Source organism: Coregonus clupeaformis, chromosome 1, assembly GCF_020615455.1.
Source record: "Coregonus clupeaformis isolate EN_2021a chromosome 1, ASM2061545v1, whole genome shotgun sequence".
Lineage (NCBI taxonomy): Eukaryota > Metazoa > Chordata > Actinopteri > Salmoniformes > Salmonidae > Coregonus > Coregonus clupeaformis.
Genome location: NC_059192.1, coordinates 93,353,925 through 93,376,004, shown reverse-complemented (window position 1 = coordinate 93,376,004; position 22,080 = coordinate 93,353,925). Strand labels below are relative to the sequence as shown.

General features: G+C 44.2%; 1 protein-coding gene across 1 annotated transcript in view; it reads left to right on the top strand.

Annotated features, from left to right (window-relative positions):
- trpm7 (transient receptor potential cation channel, subfamily M, member 7) overlaps nucleotides 1-22,080 on the top strand; it is a 68,101-nt gene that overhangs the window by 21,076 nt on the left and 24,945 nt on the right. The window contains 17 exon segments of the mRNA XM_041894892.2: nucleotides 1,246-1,459; nucleotides 2,184-2,308; nucleotides 2,621-2,792; nucleotides 5,343-5,517; nucleotides 5,636-5,759; nucleotides 6,329-6,401; nucleotides 12,219-12,319; nucleotides 12,741-12,875; nucleotides 13,099-13,152; nucleotides 13,288-13,428; nucleotides 13,638-13,772; nucleotides 14,815-15,092; nucleotides 15,471-15,699; nucleotides 15,914-16,069; nucleotides 16,887-17,030; nucleotides 19,321-19,449; nucleotides 19,874-20,125. Coding sequence (XP_041750826.2) covers nucleotides 1,246-1,459; nucleotides 2,184-2,308; nucleotides 2,621-2,792; nucleotides 5,343-5,517; nucleotides 5,636-5,759; nucleotides 6,329-6,401; nucleotides 12,219-12,319; nucleotides 12,741-12,875; nucleotides 13,099-13,152; nucleotides 13,288-13,428; nucleotides 13,638-13,772; nucleotides 14,815-15,092; nucleotides 15,471-15,699; nucleotides 15,914-16,069; nucleotides 16,887-17,030; nucleotides 19,321-19,449; nucleotides 19,874-20,125 — 2,637 coding nt within the window.

Genomic DNA, 22,080 nt, shown 5'->3' with positions numbered 1-22,080 from the left:
ACACACACACACACACACACACACACACACACACACACACACACACACACACACACACACACACACACACTCACACACACTCACACACACACTCACACTCCCTAAGCGCTTAACCCAACAATCCAAAACAGTGTCTAAGTCACATTGTGTCTATGGCCATCACCCCAAATGTATACAGTATAAGACATCCTTTGACCTAGCCTGGCTTAGCATTCTGGAAACTCTTCAGTGCCCTGAGCTGAGCAGCCTAGCCTGTCTAGCCTTCCTCAATAGCCAGTGGCTTCATCCCAAATGGCACCCTATTCCCTATATAGTGCCCTACTTTTGACCAGAGCCTATTGGGCTCTGGTCAAAAGTAGTGCACTATGTAGGTAAAAGGGTGCCATTTGGGACGTAGACAACTATACCACCTAGGAAAACACTTTTAGACTAACTCAGACTAACTTACTTACTTAGGCCTTTGTATAAACATAGGCCATGTTTCTGATGAGGCAATTACATTTTACATTTACGTCATTTAGCAGACGCTCTTATCCAGAGCAACTTACAGTTAGTGAGTGCATACATTTTTCATAATGGCCCCCCGTGGGAAACGAACCCACAACCCTGGCGTTGCAATCGCCATGCTCTACCAACTGAGCTACAGGGGACCTACATCCTGTTCAGACTAAACTAAGTGTTTATTGTTGTGGTTATTCTACATGAAGGAGGTGAATATAATCACATAACGCCATTGAATCTAATATTTTAGAAACAGCAGTGACTATAATACGAGGAAATCCCCCTCTTAAAACTACAGGTTTATTATGCCTTGGAGCAAGTGAAGGGGTTGGGTGGCTGTGAGACTGAGGATATCCTTTACTGTACTGTACATTCAGGACCGCTTTCCATGGCCCAGATTAACACATTTAATGGAGAATCTGTATCAAGCATGTCCATGTAGGTTCGGGAAATCGGCCCTCAAAGACCCAAGTATTGACATTGCAACATCATTAATAATAATGTTGCGCTCAGAGTTCAAACTTAAAATTAAAGCTGGGTGTCTTTTGAAAGGACTACAACATTTTGTTTGTACATGAAAAGTTCTAACCCTCCAATTTCTCCTTTCGGCTCTCCTCTCCTCTCCTCTCCTCTCCTCTCCTCTCCTCTCCTCTCCTCTCCTCTCCTCTCCTCTCCTCTCCTCTCCTCTCCTCTCCTCTCCTCTCCTCTCCTCTCCTCTCCTCTCCTCTCCTCTCCTGTCCCCAGTATGTGCGTCTGTCCCATGACAGCAGGCCAGAGAGCATCCTGAGGCTGATGCTGAATGAGTGGCAGATGGAGCTTCCTAAGATCCTCATCTCTGTCCACGGAGGCATCCAGAACTTTGACCTGCACCCCCGTATCAAACAGGTGGTGGGGAAGGGCCTGATCAAAGCTGCTGTCACCACTGGGGCGTGGATACTGACGGGAGGGGTTAACACAGGTGACACACATACACATTTGCATAGAAAAACGCACATACGCTAGCACACACGTGCGCACAGATTTGCGCAAACTCTCTCACACACTGACACACACACACACACACACACACACTGCTATTACCGTTATTGTTCTTATTAAGCAAAAGGCACACAACATTTACATTTACGTCATTTAGCAGACGCTCTTATCCAGAGCGACTTACAGTTAGTGAATACATTTATTATAATTTTTTATACTGGCCCCCCGTGGGAATCGAACCCACAACCCTGGCATTGCAAACGCCATGCTCTATCAACTGAGCTACATCCCTGCCGGCCATTCCCTCCCCTACCCTGGACGACGCTGGGCCAATTGTGCGCCGCCCATGGGTCAGGATCTCTAGTGGCACAGTTAGCACTGCAATGCAGTGCCTTAGACCACTGCGCCACTCAGGAGCCACAAGTCGGGTGTTCTGTCTTAGCAGAGTACTACTGGGACCTAAAGACTGTGTTTAACTCATTATGGAGACCTAATGATCATGTTTGACTCATTACTTAATGACAGTGTTTAACTGATTACTTACTGTAGTAGGTTAATTAACCAGGCTGGTGTTTACTCTGACTGGTCCTGATAGTGACACTCCACTGCAGCAAATTGGCTATCCAGACAACTACACTTGTAACTAGTCTGTTTGGATACATTGCTTGTTGTTGATTGGTTGTATTTGAACCCCTGACCTCCAGGTGTTGCCAAACATGTGGGTGATGCACTGAAGGAACACTGTTCTAGATCGTCAAGGAAGATCTGTACAATTGGAGTCGCTCCCTGGGGCGTCATTGAGAACCGCAATGACCTCATCGGGAGAGACGTAAGGAACACACAAGTTTGTTTTACTATCCTTGTGGGGACCAAACAATTGATTAAAATCCTATTTTCACTAACCTTAACCCCTAAACCTAACTCCTAACCCTAAAATAGCCTTTTTCCTTGTGGGGATCGGCGAAATGTCGTTTTCCTTGTTTGACTATCCTTGTGAGGACTTCTGGTCCCCACAAGGATAGTAAAACCCAAAAACCCCACACACAAACAAGCACATCACAATACTTACATACCCAGTATTTATTTTTCAAGTGGTCAAAAATATCTGCTGTCCAGTCAGAATAGTGTGTGTGTGTCCCAGGTTGTAGCCCCCTACCAGACATTGCTGAACCCCCTGTCCAAGCTAAACGTGTTGAACAACCTCCACTCCCACTTCCTGCTGGTGGATGATGGGACCGTGGGGAAGTATGGAGCAGAGGTCGAACTACGCCGCCAGCTGGAAAAACACATCAAACTGCAGAGGATACACGCACGTAAGCGACACACACACACACACACACACAATAAATACATTGACCTGCAGAGGATACTTTAGCAATAAGGCATGAGAATCGTGGATTATCGTGAATGACACACCATTTTGGTCTGTTTTTACGCACAACGGGAAGCGGAGTGCCGGTAAACAATACTTGAGTGTGTTATTCATGATAATCCACAGGTTGGAGTGTGTTATTCATGATAATCCACAGGTTTGAGTGCCTTATTGCTTTTATAAAACGATTACTAACATATTTTTAAAAAAAGATTAACAACATGTTTTCATTTTAACAGTAAATTCATTTGATTTCATCCTTCCACCCAACAATATAGTCTGGTCAAACCCCAGTTGTGAGTTCTATTTCTGAGGTTGCTTGCCAAAAGCACTGGTTGTTTGTTTTATTGGCACATTAGCTAGCCAAGCGGACTGGTCGCCAGTTCTAATTGCTAAGGGTTACTATGCCGGCTAGCTATTTTTCCTTTGCTAGCTAAGCAACTAAAGCTAACACAATCCCATCAAGCAGCTGGAATGACAGCAAACTAGCTCAATTTCTGTTTTTCACCTTTGTTTATTGCCATTTCTTTGGATATTTCCATAATAATAATGCTGATGCATGAACAGGGCCCGCCCCGCCTATTAGGCAGAATTAGGTGGCTGACAACGGCGGCATTTTCCGAGCTAAACGTATCTCGCCCAATGGCATATGGGCTATTTAGGTGAGTGCTGATGCCAACCCATGATAAGCAGTGCCCACTTTGGCAAAGCCAGGGGCGCAAAATATTTATCTTGTCCATGCCCAGCATGCCTCTCCAGAGTGCTGTTGAAGATCAGCAGCGCTGCGTTGCTTCGCCAACACTCAAGTCACCTATCATAAATAATGTAGTCTATAGGAGACTAGTAACCTATGTGGTTTTTCTGTAGCCTACAGACTGGAGACCATATTTATGACAATGTTATGAGACAGACACTTTTGGCACGTGTCTCCGACCACATACCCCTATTAAATAAAAATGCACTTCCATATCCTAAAACCAGGACAGGTCAAAATATAATGGACAATATGGAATTAAATTAGGCTACTCACGTCTGCTGCGGGAGTTTCACTCCGTGGGCTAAATTGTCATGAATCAATGATTTCAATTGTAGGCCTATTTGTCAATTTTTTACGAGCTGATCATAGCGAAGAAGAAAACACATCTGCATTTACCGCTGTGTAAACACATTGATTCTCACTGAAAATAGGCTCATAACCGCTGTGTAAACACATTGATTCTCACTGAAAATAGGCTCATAACCGCTGTGTAAACACATTGATTCTCACTGAAAATAGGCTCATAACTCCTGATGAACTTGGGTATCTCTCATGCAGATCTTAAATAGACGACATGATGAGTCTTAAGCCTTGGTCGGGAATCAGGTCTAGGCTAATAAAGCCAATGCAAACGGTAGGACACGGATGGGCAGTCATAAAATTGCATTGCGGCCCGTCACTGTAGGCTACACTATTCTAGTTTTTCTCGCCTAGGGTGGAAGAACGGCCAGGACTAGGCCTGCATGAATTCGCCTGGCTCAGAGAAGCTGTCTGTCTCGTCCGAACACGTTCATTCTCATTTTGCACGCTGAAGGTTGCATTCCAACATTGTTGCAGAGATCGGAGAGGCAGACTGCAAGGTTTAGACAAACCCCCACTGTTACAAACCAAATGCTAGGCTAGAAACATGGGGGAAATAATGTCTAGATGCTTTGTCCAGTAGAGATAACGTTTTGGAATTGCCTGGCTGGGCTGTGGGACAGTGAATGCACGGTGATAATTCAAATAGCACTGTTAACAGGCATTACCCGTGGATTATTGTAAATAACTAACGACTATCAACCAATTAGCATCCAGGATCTAAACGTAACGTTTTATTATTATTATTTTCGCCACAGGCATCTTCTGTGGCTGTGTGTTGAGAGTACTTTGACACCTGAAGGCAATGTCTAAGAATTACGATCCGGTCCAAAATGATTGGCACCCTTGATAAAGATGAGCAAAAAATGTATATCAGTAAGTGTCTCCTACCGTAGTTGCTGTATCTCCCCTGGCCTGTTCTGTCTCTGTGTGGTGGTTCTAAGTGCCAGTGTGTGACAGAAGTAGTTTACCGGAGACCGGCTATTATCACAGTAACCCTAGATACCCTATTATTATAATATCCTAGGCAGACACCCATACAGTATGTACACCCAGTGTAGAAAGCCTCTGTTATTATGGTGTGGCAGTCCGATGACCTGCTGAAACACCCTCTTATAATGCTGGTTTAAGACCTGTGACATGTCTCTCTCAATTAACCCTTTACTGCTTTCCTGTTGTCATCACAAACAGAGACCGATAGAATACAGGATCTACAGTAGATGAACATACAATGTTGATATTTGAGACGTTTCCAATGTTCTTCTACAGCATATTTAGTGATCTTCTGACTCTCTCTCTCTGTCTCTGTCTCTGTCTCTATCTCTCTGTCTCTCTCTCTCTGTCTCTCTCCGTCCCTCCCTCCCTCCCTCCCAGGAATTGGTCAGGGTGTTCCTGTGGTAGCGTTGATATTTGAAGGGGGTCCCAACGTAATTCTGACGGTGTTGGAGTACCTTCAGGAGACTCCCCCTGTCCCTGTGGTGGTCTGTGAGGGGACTGGCCGCGCTGCTGACATACTGGCCTACGTCCACAAACAGACTGAGGAAGGGGGGTGAGACACACACATTCCTCCAACCCATTGACCCACATATAATGGGCTTCCACAAGGTTCTGTGCTAGGACCGTTACTTAGAGGATGGATGGTAACATAACTTCCTTTAACCCTTCAGGGGTCTACCTGATGGTGTGGATACGGAAATCATCGCTACGATCAAAAAGACGTTCAACTTCAGCCACAGCGATGCGATCCACCTCTTCCAGACCCTTATGGAATGTATGAAGAGCAAAGAACTGGTAAACACACAGTTAACTCACAGTTAATACATGGAACTCTATTCCACATCAGGTAACTGATGCAAGCAGTAGAATCAGATTTAAAAAACTAATAAAAATACACCTTATGAAACAGCGGGGACTGTGAAGAGACACACGCACAGACACATGATAAGACCCACTCTACACACACGTACACATGGATGTTGTATTGTAAATATGTGATAGTGGAGTAGTGGCCTGAGGGAGCACACTAAATGTATTGGGTGAAGTGTTATGAAATGTAATGTAATATTTCAAATGGCATATAACTGTCTTAATGTTGCTGGACCCCAGGAAGAGTAGCTGCTGCCATGGCAACGGCTAATGGGGATCCTTAATAAATACAAATACTTAATTAATTTGAAGAGAATGCTGAATCCTACAATGCATACTGTGTCCTCTATTCATAGTCTGATCATGATCAATATAAAGATACGGATTATAAGAATAACGCTTATCATTTTTCCTAAATACCAGAATGTAATGCATTACTTACGATGAATGACTGCCTGTTTTCTCTCTCTTTCTGTCTTCCCTCTGAATGACAGATCACTGTGTTTCAAATTGGCTCTGAGGACCACCAGGATATCGATGTGGCCATACTGAGGGCATTACTGAAAGGTGTGTGTGCGAAGCGTGTGTGTGTTTGAAGCGTGTGTGTGATGGGTAACTCCATCGCAGTGTCCTGCTGTTTGACTGACAGAAGATCTGTGCCCATGACTCCTCTCTGACCTCTGACCTCCTAGAGAAAGGGAGAAGGCAAATGAAAATACCATAATAATAACACAAAGAGAAGGGCGAGACAGTGGGTTGTGTAGCAAAAGTTTTCATTTGTATGTTTTCATTTTGAAACTGATACTATAGAGATGTTTTGAGAAGTCATCACTCTCTTCCCTCCCTGTCTAAATCTCTCTCTCGTCATGCTCTCTCTCTCTCTCGTCCTCTTTCTCGTCCGTCTCTCTCTCTCTCTGGTCCTGCGCTCTCTCTCGCTCTCTCTCTTGATCTCTTTTGGGGTTTCCCTGTGGGTCTCAGAGGGGCTTATTGCTAGGTACTCTGAGGCCCCATTCTCACAACACATAAAGCTGTCCTCTTCTCACTTTTCTCCGTTCTATTCTATCCATTCTGGCTCTAAGACAGAGGGCAAGAGAGAGCTCTGAAAGGATAGGTACTCACCTGTTTTGCTAAAACATGAATGAGTCTGTCCTGGTGTAGTCAGCATGTTTGCCTATCTGTTAGTGGTCTTCCATCTAGATAGAACTGCCAAAGGGGGTGGAGATCTACTGTAGAGATAGCCTGCACAGCTCTATCATACTATCCAGGTCTGTGTCCAAACAGTTTGAGCTTCTACTTCTAAAAATCCACCTTTCCAGAAATAAGTCTCTCACTGTTGCCGCTTGCTACAGACCCCCCTCAGCCCCCAGCTGTGCCCTGGACACCATATGTGAATTGATTGCCCCCCATCTATCCTCAGAGTTCGTATTGCTTGGTGACCTAAACTGGGATATGCTTAACACCCCGGCCGTCCTACAAACTAAACTAGATGCCCTCAATCTCATACAAATGATCAAGGAACCTACCAGGTACAATCCTAAATCCGTTAACATGGGCACCCTCATAGATATCATCCTGACTAATTTACCCTCTAAAACCAGGATCTCAGCGATCACTGCCTTATTGCCTGCGTCCGTAACGGGTCCGCGGTCAAACGACCACCCCTCATCACTGTCAAACGCTCCCTAAAACACTTAAACGAGCAGGCCTTTCTAATTGACCTGGCCCGGGTATCCTGGATGGATATTGACCTCATTCCGTCAGTAGAGGATGCCTGGTTGTTCTTTAAAAGTGCTTTCCTCTCCATCTTAAATAAGCATGCCCCATTCAAAAAATTCAGAACTAAGAACAGATATAGCCCCTGGTTCACCCCAGACTTGACTGCCCTTGACCAGCACAAAAACATCCTGTGGTGTACTGCATTAGCATTGAACAGCCCCCGCGATATGCAACTTTTCAGGGAAGTCAGGAACCAATATACACAATCAGTTAGGAAAGCAAAGGCTAGCTTTTTCAAACAGAAATTTGCATCCTGTAGCACTAACTCCAAAATGTTTTGGGACACTGTAAAGTCCATGGAGAATAAGAGCACCTCCTCCCAGCTGCCCACTGCACTGAGGCTAGGAAACACTGTCCTCTGTAGCTCAATTGGTAGAGCATGGCGCTTGTAATGCCAGGGTAGTGGGTTCGATCCCCGGGACCACCCATACGTAAAAATGTATGCACACATGACTGTAAGTCGCTTTGGATAAAAGCGTCTGCTAAATAGCATATTATATTATACTACCAATAAATATACGATAATCGAAAATTTCAACAAGCATTTTGCTACGGCTGGCTGCTTTCCACCTGGCTACTCCTACCCCGATCACCAGCTCTGCACCCTCCACTGCAACTTGCCCATGCCCCCCCTGCTTCTCCTTCACCCAAGTTAACAAACAGATCACCGACCATTTCGAATCCCACCGTACCTTCTCCGCCATGCAATCTGGTTTCTGAGCTGGTCTTGGGTGCACCTCAACCACGCTCAAGGTCCTAAACGATATTATAACCGCGATCGATAAAAGACAGTACTGTGCAGCCCTCTTCATTGACCTTGCCAAGGCTTTCGACTCCGTCAATCACCGCATTCTTATTGGTAGACTAAATAGCCTTGGTTTCTCAAATGACTGCCTCACCTGGTTCACCAACTACTTCTCAGATAGAGTTCAATGTGTCAAATCGGAGTGCCTGTTGTCTGGACCTCTGGCAGTCTCTATGGGGGTGCCACAGGGTTCAATTCTCGGGCCGACTCTATTCTCTTTGTATATCAATGATGTCGCTCTTGCTGCTGGTGACTCTCAGATCCACCTCTACGCACACGACACCATTTTGTATACATCTGGCCCTTCATTGGACACTGTGTTAACAAACCTCCAAACGAGCTTCAATGCCATACAGCACTCCTTCTGTAGCCTCCAACTTCTCTTAAATGCTAGTAAAACTAAATGCATGCTCTTCAATCGAACGCTGCTTGCACCCGCCCGCCCGACTAGAATCACTACTCTCGGCGGGTCTGACTTAGAATATGTGGACAACTACAAATACCTTGGTGTCTGGTTAGACCGTAAACTCTCCTTCCAGACTCACATTGAGCATCTCCAATCCAAAGTTAAATCTAGAATCGGCATCCTATTTCGCAACAAAGCCTCCTTCACTAATGCTGCCAAACATGCCCTGATTATCCTACCGATCCTTGACTTCGGCGATGTCATTTAAAAAATAGCCTCCAACACTCTACTCAGCAAATTGGATGTAGTCTATCACAGTGCCATCCGCTTTGTCACCAAAGCCCCATATACTACCCACCATTGTGACCTGTACGCTCTCGTTGGCTGGCCCTCACTACATATTCGTCGCCAAACCCACTGGCTCCAGGTCATCTATAAATCACTGCTAGGCAAATCCCCGCCTTATCTTAGCTCATTGGTCACCATAGCAACACCCACCCGTAGTCTGCGCACCAGCAGGTATATCTCACTGGTCATCCCCAAAAGCCAACACCTCCTTTGGCCGCCATTCCTTCCAGTTCTCTGCTGCCAATGACTGGAACTGCAAAAATCTCTGAAGCTGGAGACTCTTATCTCCCTCACTAACTTTAAGCATCAGTTGTCAGAGCAGCTTACCGATCACTGCACCTGTTCACAGCCCATCTGTAATTAGCCCACCCAACCACCTCATCCCCATATTGTTATTTATTTTGCTCATTTGGACCCCAGTATCTCTATTTGCACACCATCTTCTGCACATCTATCATTCCAGTGTTAATACTAAATTGTAATTATTTTGCACTATAGCCTATTTATTGCCTTACCTCCATAACTTGCTACATTTGCACACACTGTATATAGACTTTCTATTGTGTTATTGACTGTACGTTGTGTTTACCCCATATGTAACTCTGTGGTGTTGTTTTTATCGCACTGCTTTGCTTTATCTTGGACAGGTCGCAGTTGTAAATGAGAACTTGTTCTCAACTGGCTTACCTGGTTAAATAAAGGTGAAATAAATAAATAAAAAATGAAATAAGTAGATCAGACAAAGGTAGGAATGTGTTCCTGGTCCGCCCTGCCCAGCGTTTCTACCAGCTATGTAGATCGTCTTTGATCCCGTAGTATAGGTCCCCTGTAGCTCAGTTGGTAGAGCATGGCGCTTGCAACGCCAGGGTTGTGGGTTCGTTTCCCACGTGGGGCCAGTATGAAAATGTATGCACTCACTAACTGTAAGTCACTCTGGATAAGAGCATCTGCTAAATGACTAAAATGTAAATGTAAAATGTAGAGGAACCAGTCCAGTCAGTCTAGAGTTCAGGACATTCTGACTGAACATAATAGATCCCTAGCCAGCAGGAAAATACAAGCCTGTCAAACCAGTATTAGTCCTGGTCAACCAGTAACACATCCTCAATAGGAGGCCTCCAATAGCTCATTAGACCCTAAATGATACATACACAAGCATATAGAAATACCTTTAAAATAGCTGTCCAGTGTTTCCAGATTTCTATGAAATATGACCTATAATGAATTACAACATGAGTGAAATGGTTTTACATCCAAAAATGGTAATTAAGTATGTATGTTAAAAAGCAGCTTATCTGTGTTTGAATGGTGTGGGCTTACTGCAACAACAGAATGGTGTGGGCTTACTGCAACAACAGAATGGTGTGGGCTTACTGCAACAACAGAATGGTGTGGGCTTACTGCAACAACAGAATGGTGTGGGCTTACTGCAACAACAGAATGGTGTGGGCTTACTGCAACAACAGAATGGTGTGGGCTTACTGCAACAACAGAATGGTGTGGGCTTACTGCAACAACAGAATGGTGTGGGTGTAAATGGCTGATCAGCCAATCAGCCACCTCGTGATAATGAGAAGTCTCCTCTATGAGGAAATATGAGACGTCTCCTCTGAGGAAATGGCAAGCATTTTTGAAACGGTCTGTTTGAGATACAACTTTGAGGTGGGGTTTTTGAAGTGTTTTTTTTTCTGTAATTTATGCTTTGGCCACAAATATGAGTATAGGACAAGTCAACAACATTATTTGGGTTTGAGTTAACAGATTATGAGCTATTAAAAGTGAGATTTTCACTGGACAGTTACTTTAAGATTTCCTCCATAAACATATCAGATGAACCGTAAGGTTACAGAGACATGTTTGTAAATATGGAAATGTACCTCCTCCCACATCAGGACTTACATCCTGAAAATACAACTTGAACTTTAAATCCTGTAGGAAATTCTCTCTCCATGGTAGTTGTATTTGACTGTGTATTAGTATGCACTATAATTTTTTTTTTAATAAGGTACACTAAACAGGTACACATAGACAGAGAATCAAGTGACAAGACCAAACAAGTTCCCTTCCCATCCACAGGACTTCCCCAACCCAAAGTTAGATTAGTGGTTCACAATAGCAGTCTTTTTACAGAGTCATACATTTGATGAAAGAGCAAATATGTTTATTTTTCTCGCCCCATGCATGAGTCCTACATATATTTCCATGTTTTTAATGTCCATGAATGATAGCAGCCACTGCTGTCTGCTTAAAGAATGAGGAGCCTGCCAACGTGATACTATCATTCTTTGGTCTGCTGTCAAGCCAGCCAAATAGGTCTAAAGTAGTGTCTTCATTTAACAATAAAATAGATGGGGAACATGGTACATTTCTACCCATTATGTCAGAAAGACAGGATGAAACACAACTTGAGAAATGTAAAGCGCCTGGGCACTCCCAAATCATATGAAAGAATGTATCAGGAGCCCACTGAGGGCACAGAGAGCAACTTGGGGATTGTCTAGCTTTCATGCAGTAGAATCCTAACTTCAAATTGGTGTGTACCTCTGACTTCATGCATGGATTTATATGGCCGATTAGTGTTGGATGTTAGGATATGGTCCTGTGTAAACCGTAGTGGTTAGTATGGTATTGAATCTGTATTATTCTGTATGGTTGTTTCTGTAGTCCGTCCTCCCCCTAGCCCTGTTATCTTAATCCTGCTGCTAAGTCAACAGGAAACACTGCATTAATGGTAATGTTTGTGTTTTGCGTGTGTGTTGTTTGTATGCTGTGCATGTGTGTGTGCTTACGCTGCTGCTACTCTGTTTATTATATATCCTGATTGCCTAGTCACTTTTACCCTTACCCACATGTACATACTGTATTACATCAATTACCTCAACTACCTCGTACCCGGCACATTGACTCGGTACTGGTACTCCTTCTATATAGCCTCATTATTGTTTTTATTGTGTTACTATTTCCTTTTTTATTTAGCAAATATTTGTCTTACTTTTTAACTTTGCATTGTTGTGACCAATAACATTTGATTCGTGTTCTACTCCTCCAGGCACCAATGAGTCTGCGTTTGACCAGCTGGTTCTGACTCTGGCCTGGGACCGGGTGGACATCGCCAAGAACCATGTGTTCGTCTATGGACAACAGCTACTGGTACGTCTGTCTGTGTGGCTGGCTGGCTGGCTCTCTCTGTCTGTGTGGCTGGCTGGCTGGCTGGCTGGCTGGCTGTCTCTCTCGTGTCTCTGTCTCTGGCTGGCTGGCTGGCTAGTTGTCTGTCTGTCAAGACTGCATCTATTATGAATGTGCTGTTCACCAGTATCAGCCTAAATGAAAACCTTTAATTTAAACCCCAAATATCTCCTAAGCTAGCCACTCCAGACTCAGTGGTCCTATATGACCCAAGGGACAGGCTACAGGAAGGCTGCAAGTAGACTGTTTATTTGGACTCATCTGAACTGGTCTGGTATATTTATTCAGGATATACAAACGTCCAGTCACTTGTTAGTGCAGTCAATGTTGGATCCTTGTTGAGGTGTGTGTGTGTGTGTGTGTGTGTGTGTGTGTGCGGGCGCAGGTGGGTTCGTTGGAGCAGGCCATGCTGGATGCCTTAGTGATGGACCGTGTGGAGTTTGTAAAGCTCCTGATTGAGAATGGAGTCAGCATGCACAGGTTCCTTACCATCACACGACTGGAGGAGCTATACAACACGGTAACACACATACACACACACACACACAGCTCACCAATTTCACACACATACACATAATGATGCTCCACAGGGCTCTATGCTGGTACCATTACTGTTCTCATCACACGTGCAACCTCTCGAATCTAACGTTTGATTTGTATTCTGTCAAAATCATTTCTAAATGGTCTGTTTGTCCATGGTCCTGCTGGGCATCGTGTTTTTATCTGTGTCTTTTCTGTTCCAGAAACAGTCCCCTACCAATCCAACGCTCTTCAACCTTGTAAGGGATGTCAAACAGGTACACCTTTGACTTCCTGTCAACCATTGATTGTCAATAAAGTTTTTATTAAATTGAACAATAGTAATTGATGATGATGGTGTTGTTGATTAGATTAGTATGGCTCACTATGACTCTTATTATGATTCTTTCCAGGGTAATCTCCCCCCTAACTACAAGATGACGTTAATTGACATTGGCCTGGTGATAGAGTTCCTGATGGGCGGGACTTACAGGTGCAACTACACCAGGAAACGCTTCAGGATCATCTACAACAATCTCCACGGCAACAGCAGGGTAAGGGTTAACGGTTAGTGTTAAGGGTTGAAGATTACAGGTTAAAAGGTAAGGTCGCTTCAGGGTCAAGGGATAAACTAATTTTTCACACAGGTTATTTTGATCTTCCGGTTTCACTGATTGATTCACTTAGAGTAATGGTGAAGGTAAACTTTTCTCTCTCTTTCTCTCGGTCTCGCTCCCTCCCTCACTCCCTCCTCTCTCTCCAGAGGTCAGGTCGCCACTCTGCGGGGCCTGGGTCCCACCTGAGGAAGAGCACAGAGTCGTTCAGTATCCAGGCCGACAAGAAGGAAAAGACCAGGCACAACCACTTCATCAAGACTGCACAGCCATACAAACCCAAGGTACACACACACACACAACACAGAGAGTCGTTTGAGAACACACTGGCTACGCCGATGACTTTGAGCTGTACCGTGCTATAAGGCTAGCAAGCATTAAAAATTACACCTCAATGGAAGAGAAGGTGAAGTAACTGAAGGAATGGGTGGCAGGTACCAACATGCTTCTTATTGTAAAAAAAATAGTATTTTTAACTAAGAATTTGCTATTCCAAAAATCCTCCCCAACCAGCTCCACTAATCCTGGGTTGACAGGCTGTTCCAGTTGTAACAAGCACAAAATACCATGGCTTCCACTTGGACAACTAACTCAGTGGGGAGTAGGGACCAACACATTGACCAGATGAAAAACGCTTCAAAGCGTCTCTATTTCATGACTGTGACTTGTGTGATGGCAAGGAACGGCCTGTCCACTGATGACCTTGTGGAGATCTACACCACTGTAATCCGACCATGCCTGGAGTATGCCAGTGTGTTGCTGGTGGGCTGCACAAAGAAGCAGCAAGATGCACTGGACAGGTTACAGAAAAGGGCAAGCAAGATAATAACAAAAAACCGAGACATCCCACTGACCCTTCCACCACTACAGTCATGGAGAGAGCAAGCAGCAGTAAGATTGGTCGTTGACATGCACCAACCTGACCACCGTCTACAGGATCTCCTACCACAGAGAATGGGAGATTACTGGCAGAGTACTCCGCAACCAGAACCAACTGTCCAGCATCAACGCAAGGACAAATAGGCTGAACATTTCTAATCAGACTTTTTAATAACAAAATTTGACTTTTTAAACTGTAATTTCTTGTAAGATAGGACCTTTTTAATTTAATGTAGTATTTTGTGTTTTTGAAGTATTGTCTAAATGTAACTGTGCATTCTGCATTACTCTTGTTGACTGCGAGCATTAATTAAATCAATCAATCAAATCAATACAAATCCAAGGTACACACATACACACGATCAGTCATACAAACCCACGCCACAGAACTGAGCCATCAGATTACATTAAACTCCCCCTCTCGACACCCACCCCTCTCCCTCTTAGTTGGAGTCGGCGACAGACCAGTCCAAGAAAAAAGCCAAGGAGGAGATAGTTGACATCGACGACCCGGAGACGCGCAGGTTCCCGTACCCGTTCAACGAACTGCTGATGTGGGCCGTCCTGATGAATAGGCAGAAGATGTCTCTGTTCTTCTGGAAGCATGGGGAGGAAAGCATGGCCAAGGCCCTGGTGGCCTGTAAACTCTGTCGCTCCATGGGCTATGAGGCCAAGAAGAGTGACGTGGTCGACGACACCTCTGAGGAACTCAAGGACTACTCAAAGTATGTATGACACATTACACACCAAATAACTATGACACTTCAATCCTCACTAATACTCAGAGTATAATATGTGACAGATGACATACTAATACTTTGAGTACTCCAAGTATGATGCATTACTACTAGTAGTCACTAAAACGTAGTCACTAATACTCAAGGCTACTTGAAGTATGAGTATTACTGAGTATTAGTATGTAATGTGTCAGACTATTATTGTGAGTGAGGTGCTGACAATGAGGTGCTGTGTTGCAGTGACTGATGATGATGTTTATGATGGTGTTTTTAATGAGTTTGATACCCTGTTATGCGTGTCATGTTTGCAGTGATGATGATGATGATGATGATGTCTGGAGTAATGTAGATATTATTATTTTATAGTGAATTTGGCACCCTAGCAGTGGACCTCCTGGAACAGTCGTTCAGACAGGATGAAACCATGGCGATGAAGCTTCTGACCTACGAACTGAAGAACTGGAGTAACAGCACCTGTCTGAAGCTGGCAGTGTCGTCACGGTTACGACCCTTCGTGGCTCACACCTGTACCCAGCTGCTGCTGTCAGACATGTGGATGGGACAACTCAACATGAGGAAGAACTCCTGGTACAAGGTGACACTGCCCAGCAATGCAGTGTATACACACACACACACAACATAATGGTGTTCTACAGGGCTCTGTGCTTAGACGGTTATTATAGATGTATTATGTTTTTTTCTCATTCTCATTTTCCTGGTCCCTCCTGAGTAAACATAAATAAAAAATATATAATAAATACATATAAAAACGAAATATAATCTGAATATAATAATCTATATATTTCTAGGTGATCCTCAGTATCCTGGTGCCTCCTGCCATCCTCCTGTTGGAGTTCAAGACAAAGGCAGAGATGTCCCACATCCCTCAGAGTCAGGACGCCCATCAAATGACCATGGAGGATAGCGAACACAACTTCCATAACACCACCGACAACATACAGATGGTCAGAATCAACATGACAGAGTTCATCTCATCTGTTATCTTAGTTTATGTTGTATTTTCTTATCTTACTGTGTCTGTTCTGGCATGTACACTGGTGCTACTGGTATTCTGATGGTCCTGGTATTTAACTATGAGGGGTAGCTATGATGGTCCTGGGGCTTAGCTATGAGGGGTAGCTATGATGGTCCTGGGGATTTAGCTGTGAGGGGTAGCTATGATGGTCCTGGGATTTAGCTCTGAGGGGTAGCTATGATGGTCCTGGGGATTTAGCTCTGAGGGGTAGCTATGATGGTCCTGGGGATTTAGCTCTGAGGGGTAGCTATGATGGTCCTGGGGATTTAGCTGTGAGGGGTAGCTATGATGGTCCTGGGATTTAGCTATGAGGGGTAGCTATGATGGTCCTGGGGATTTAGCTGTGAGGGGTAGCTATGATGGTCCTGGGGATTTAGCTGTGAGGGGTAGCTATGATGGTCCTGGGATTTAGCTCTGAGGGGTAGCTATGATGGTCCTGGGGATTTAGCTGTGAGGGGTAGCTATGATGGTCCTGGGGATTTAGCTGTGAGGGGTAGCTATGATGGTCCTGGGGATTTAGCTGTGAGGGGTAGCTATGATGGTCCTGTGATTTAGCTATGAGGGGTAGTTATATGAGAGAGAGGGTTGGACTGCAGTTCTCTCTTAATTGATGGTTTCTTAATTTCTGGTGCTGTAGTCTTTTCAGTCTACATGTATATACATGGACATATACACATACATATACATATGCGTACATGTCTATACAGTCTATTAAACATGCGTTATTAAACATGATTCTTCTCCAGGACGTGTTCAAGGAGGCGAAGGCGGATGACAACGTGGAGGTGAAGGATGAGGCGGAGACACAGGTCCGCTCCCGAAGACTTCCTCTAACCAGGAAGTTCTACGCCTTCTACCACGCCCCCATCGTCAAGTTCTGGTTCAACACGGTATGAAACCCTAGCCGCTAGACCAGGGTTCTTCAATTCTGGTCCTGGAGGGCCGAAACACTTCTGTTTTTCATTTCTACCTGGTAGTTAATTGCACTCACCTGGTGTCCCAGGTCTGAATTAGCCCCTGATTAGAAGGAGAGGATGAAAAACAGAGGTGTTTCGGCCCTCCAGGACCGGAATTGAAGAACCCTGCGCTAGACCCTACTTCTACCCCCTCCATGTGAACTGACCAGCAGAAACTCTGGGCCCTACTATGTTTAATGGTACAGCAGAGTTCTGACCATCATGGTTCTCCCTGTGGAGCCGCTAAACAGCTTGAATGGAAGGGATATTTCCTGTATCCTGCCCAGTGTGTGTGTGTGTGTGTGTGGATGAGTTCGTTTTGCATCGCTCGGTGTCCCGGGTGGGTGGAGATTTCCCTTTAGAACCAATGTAATGTAATGGTCTGAAAATAAGCTAAACTCGTCCAGTGTGTGTACTCTGAGACCAGAGAGGGCTGACATGAAACGTGTTCGTGTTGAGAGGACAGAGGGAGGCTGGGGCGTGTGTGTACTTTTCCAGAGCTCTACCTCCCACCCCCTGCATACTTCTCACACACACACACACACACACACGTACCCTCAGGTGGTTTTCCAGATGCCCTGGCCTCATTTACATGTCCTGATAGCATCAGTAGAACAGTCCTTAACATAACTATTGCTGCTGTACCCAGATCAATGCGCTTATCTACCCCACAATCAACATCAACATAATGATGCTGCCTGCCACACAATGATCCTGCTCTGACTGCATATCTGTCACATCATGATTTCTGCTTCCACATAATCACCCCTGCCTGCCTCAGTCAGCACTGATCCCAACACTGATCAGTCTCAGTTTAGTCATGGCCCGCCAACTGCCACACACACCCTACCTAACCCCCGGGGCCATAGTTAGAATGACTGATGTCTAGGGGGGTGGGGGGGTTCTGTATAATGGCTGAGAGGTGTTGTTGAATGCTGTAGTTTCCTTCACTTCAAGCTTCACTAGTCAGGCTCACAGTGTTCACCTCTGAAAATACCTGGGGGTATGTCACAAACCAGGAACAAAGTAGGACTGCTGATATAATGACTCATACAGATCAGCCTTTTTAAACCCCTCCTCTGGTAGCCCTAAACTAGCACACCTGTTTTACCTCGTCGAGGGCTTGATGATTAGTTGACAAGTTGATTCAGGTGTGCTAATTCTGGAATATCTGGGGAAAGGTTTGAAAAGGGCTAATATAGATTATGAATTAAATAAGAATATATGGACAGGGGGGGACCTGATCCTAGATCAGCACTTTTAATGTTAATATGGGCCCTGGGCGTTGTCTTGGACAGGTTTAGTAACCACATAGCAGCTTTACTCTACGTGGTTCATTCTGTATTAGAGCCTTGGTGTACAGGGGTGTGTGTGTTAAGGTGAGTGTTGTCACGATACCAGTATCACAATACTACAATACCAGATTTTCATTGACAAAAAAACAAAACACAAAGCAGACTTCTGTGGCGCTGTTGTAAAACAGTGTGCTATAGCTTGCAAAATAAACAAATGTGACTCAGTGACAACATAAGGCAGTTTTTTTCCAACATTAGGACGGTTTTCCTCAAGAGATGAAGTCAGCCTGTTTCCTTTCCTTCCTTACTTACTGGTTTCACAGTACTGGTATCGTGATAACACTAATTAAGGTGTATGTGTGTTGTGTGTCTTCTGGCTAGCTGGCGTACATTTGTGGATCTGTATAATAACCTGTGTTAGGTATGTAAAGCTGTGTATTGTGGATCTGTATAATAACCTGTGTTAGGTATGTAAAGCTGTGTATTGTGGGTCTGTATAATAGCCTGTGTTAGGTATGTAAAGGTGTGGGTCTGTATAATAGCCTGTGTTAGGTATGTAAAGCTGTGTGTCGTGGGTCTGTAAAATAGCCTGTGTTAGGTATGTAAAGCTGTGTGTCGTGGGTCTGTATAATAGCCTGTGTTAGGTATGTAAAGCTGTGTGTCGTGGGTCTGTATAATAGCCTGTGTTAGGTATGTAAAGGTGTGGGTCTGTATAATAGCCTGTGTTAGGTATGTAAAGGTGTGGGTCTGTATAATAGCCTGTGTTAGGTATGTAAAGCTGTGTGTCGTGGGTCTGTATAATAGCCTGTGTTAGGTATGTAAAGCTGTGTGTCGTGGGTCTGTATAATAGCCTGTGTTAGGTATGTAAAGCTGTGTATCGTGGGCCTGTATAATAGCCTATGTAAAGGTAAGTGTTGTCTCCTGGCTAGCTGGCGTACCTGGGATTTCTGATGCTGTACTCGTTTGTGGTTCTGGTCCGGATGCCCGAGTTTCCGTCTCCTCAAGAGTGGGTGGTCATCCTCTACATATTCACCTCCGCCATCGAGAAGATACGAGAGGTACGCTAATGCTGCTCCCTACTCTCTAGGTCAATATGGTTATGTTCCAATTGGCACCGTATTTACTATATAGTGCACTGCTTTTGACAGTGCACTCTGTAGGGAATGTTCCCTTCATTAGTATGAGAAGGACAAGACACTTACCCAGCTATCTTTGGCTCTCAGAGGATTCAATACAATTTAGTATAGTTCAGTTTGCTTTAAAAAAGGTCCTTATTCCTTATTCTTCTAGTCGACAGCTTAAACAGAGAAGTACTGAGCCCCCATTCACGTTGGTAGAATATCTATCTCAATTTCTATCACTATTTGTTTACATTTTTTCTGTCTGCATGTTATTGTTGATTTGATTTGAGCTCTCAGTTTACGCAATGCACTCATCTCCTATTTCTGTGTCCTGTTTTCTGTTCTGTTTCTTTCTTTGTAGATGTTTATGTCTGAAGCTGGGAAGATTAGCCAGAAGGTTAAAGTATGGTTCAGTGACTATTTTAACCTCTCAGACTTCCTGGCTATTGTCACCTTCTTTGTGGGCTTTGGATTGAGGATAGGAGGAGAGGATGTGCTTGTCCCGGGCCGGACTGTGTATTGCTTGAATATCATCTTCTGGTACGTGAGACTCCTAGATATTCTGGCAGTCAACCAGCAAGCAGGACCGTATGTGATGATGATCGGTAAAATGGTGAGAGTTCATTTTTTTCGAATGCTTTACTAATCCAAATTAATTTTTCAACTGTGTAATATACATTTCAATGTATATCTCCTGAGTGGCGCAGTGGTCTAAGGCACTGCATCGCAGTGCTAGCTGTGCCACTAGAGATCCTGGTTCGAATCCAGGCTCTGTCGTAGCCGGCTGCGACCTGGAGACCCATGGGGCGGCACACAATTGGCCCAGCGTCGTCCAGGGTAGGGGAGGGAATGGCCGGCAGGGATGTAGCTCAGTTGGTAGAGCATGTCGTTTGTGTATGAAAAAATAAAATAAAAAAATAATAATAATGTTTGTACTCACTTAACTGTAAGTCGCTCTGGATAAGAGCGTCTGCTAAATGACTAAAATGTAAATATCTAAATGTTTTATATATCAGTGATCATGTATATCAACATATTTTATATAGTGATGATAATGTCAATATCTATTACAATTGAGTTGTCAATTCAATTGTCTATTACAATTACATTATATTAAATATAGAGCTGACATTGTACAGGTAACTGCCAAAATAAAGGAAACACCAACATATAGAGACATTGAACACTAGTCACTTTAACAATGTTTACATACTGTTTTACCCACTTTTAGAGCCCTGCACAGGCATGAATTTTAAGTCCAAGCTCTACCCATGCTCGCGACGTTCAGGCCTTACCCTACCCAGGCCCGATTGCTTCTGCCAAATTAAGAGCCGGCCCTGCCCGAAACCAGAAATAACTTCCTCTGTTAGTAAATCCCTTAGCTGCTCCTCTCTGTCTGTCACTCGCTCCCTGCGCGAAGCTTGCTCTGTGCATGTACACTGCGAGTAGCCATAGCAACGGCTCCACTTGGGCTGCTCTGCTCAATGAAGAGACATAAGAGAGCATTCTCTAAACTCTGACAAAACTCAAGGAACATTATTATTTTCTCTGAAATAATCTCTCCTGTCGTATATATTTGACGAGGTTGAAGCACTTCTGACACCATGGTATGATCTTAGTCAGATATGACTGTACTGCGCAGTAGAACACACGCAAATGGCTCCGCTTCCAAATATTAGTGATACCTGAGCCCTGCCCGTAGTTATTGATGAAAAAACAGGCCCCACCTGGCCCTAATGTTGGGGCCCGTCGGGGTCAAGTAGCAGAGCTCTACCCAATTTAAATGTAAATACTGTATTCTAGTCATGGTTAATCCTATATACAGTAACTACTGCTGTACACATCTTTTCTATTCATATACTGTCCATACACACTGAAAAATAGCGCAAAGAAACTAAGGGAACAATGTGTGTCTGTAAAAGGCTCTACACAGTCTACGCAACGGATCCGCAACCAATCCGACGGAGGTTTGTTTGCTTAGACTGTGAAATCACTGTGGAGTGCCCTTAAGAACACAAGGTGAGAGGAGGGTAGCCTTTGACCAACTTATTTAGGTAATGTATGAAGGTAGATTGGATGGTTTTCACTCAATAGCACATCTCTAGGGTTCCATGCTGGTTTGGTTTGAAAGAGGATAATGATTGCAGGTGGGGGTATTTAAAGGGGTAGCCCTGGCTCTTTCATGTGGACATGATCTGGTTGATTACATTGAATGAGGTGTGTGGGGACCAATAGGTGGCAGGCTCCGCTCCAGGGTAGGAGGGAAGTGGGAGGAGTTTTCTACGCACACTATTTATATTCCGGACTCTGATATTGCTCCTTCTGATATTTCTTAATTTCTTTTTTTTTTTTTTATGTTTTCGGATTATGTATGTATTGTTATTGTATTGCTAGATTTTACTGCCCTGTTGGAGCTAGAATGGTGTTTTGTTGATGGTGGTGGAAAATGTTGTCTCAGGCACCGCTCCAGAATCTCCCATTAGTGTTCAATTGGGTTGAGATCTGGTGACTGACACACACACACACACACACACACTTTAAACTCCTTATACTCTTTTCAGACCCCTC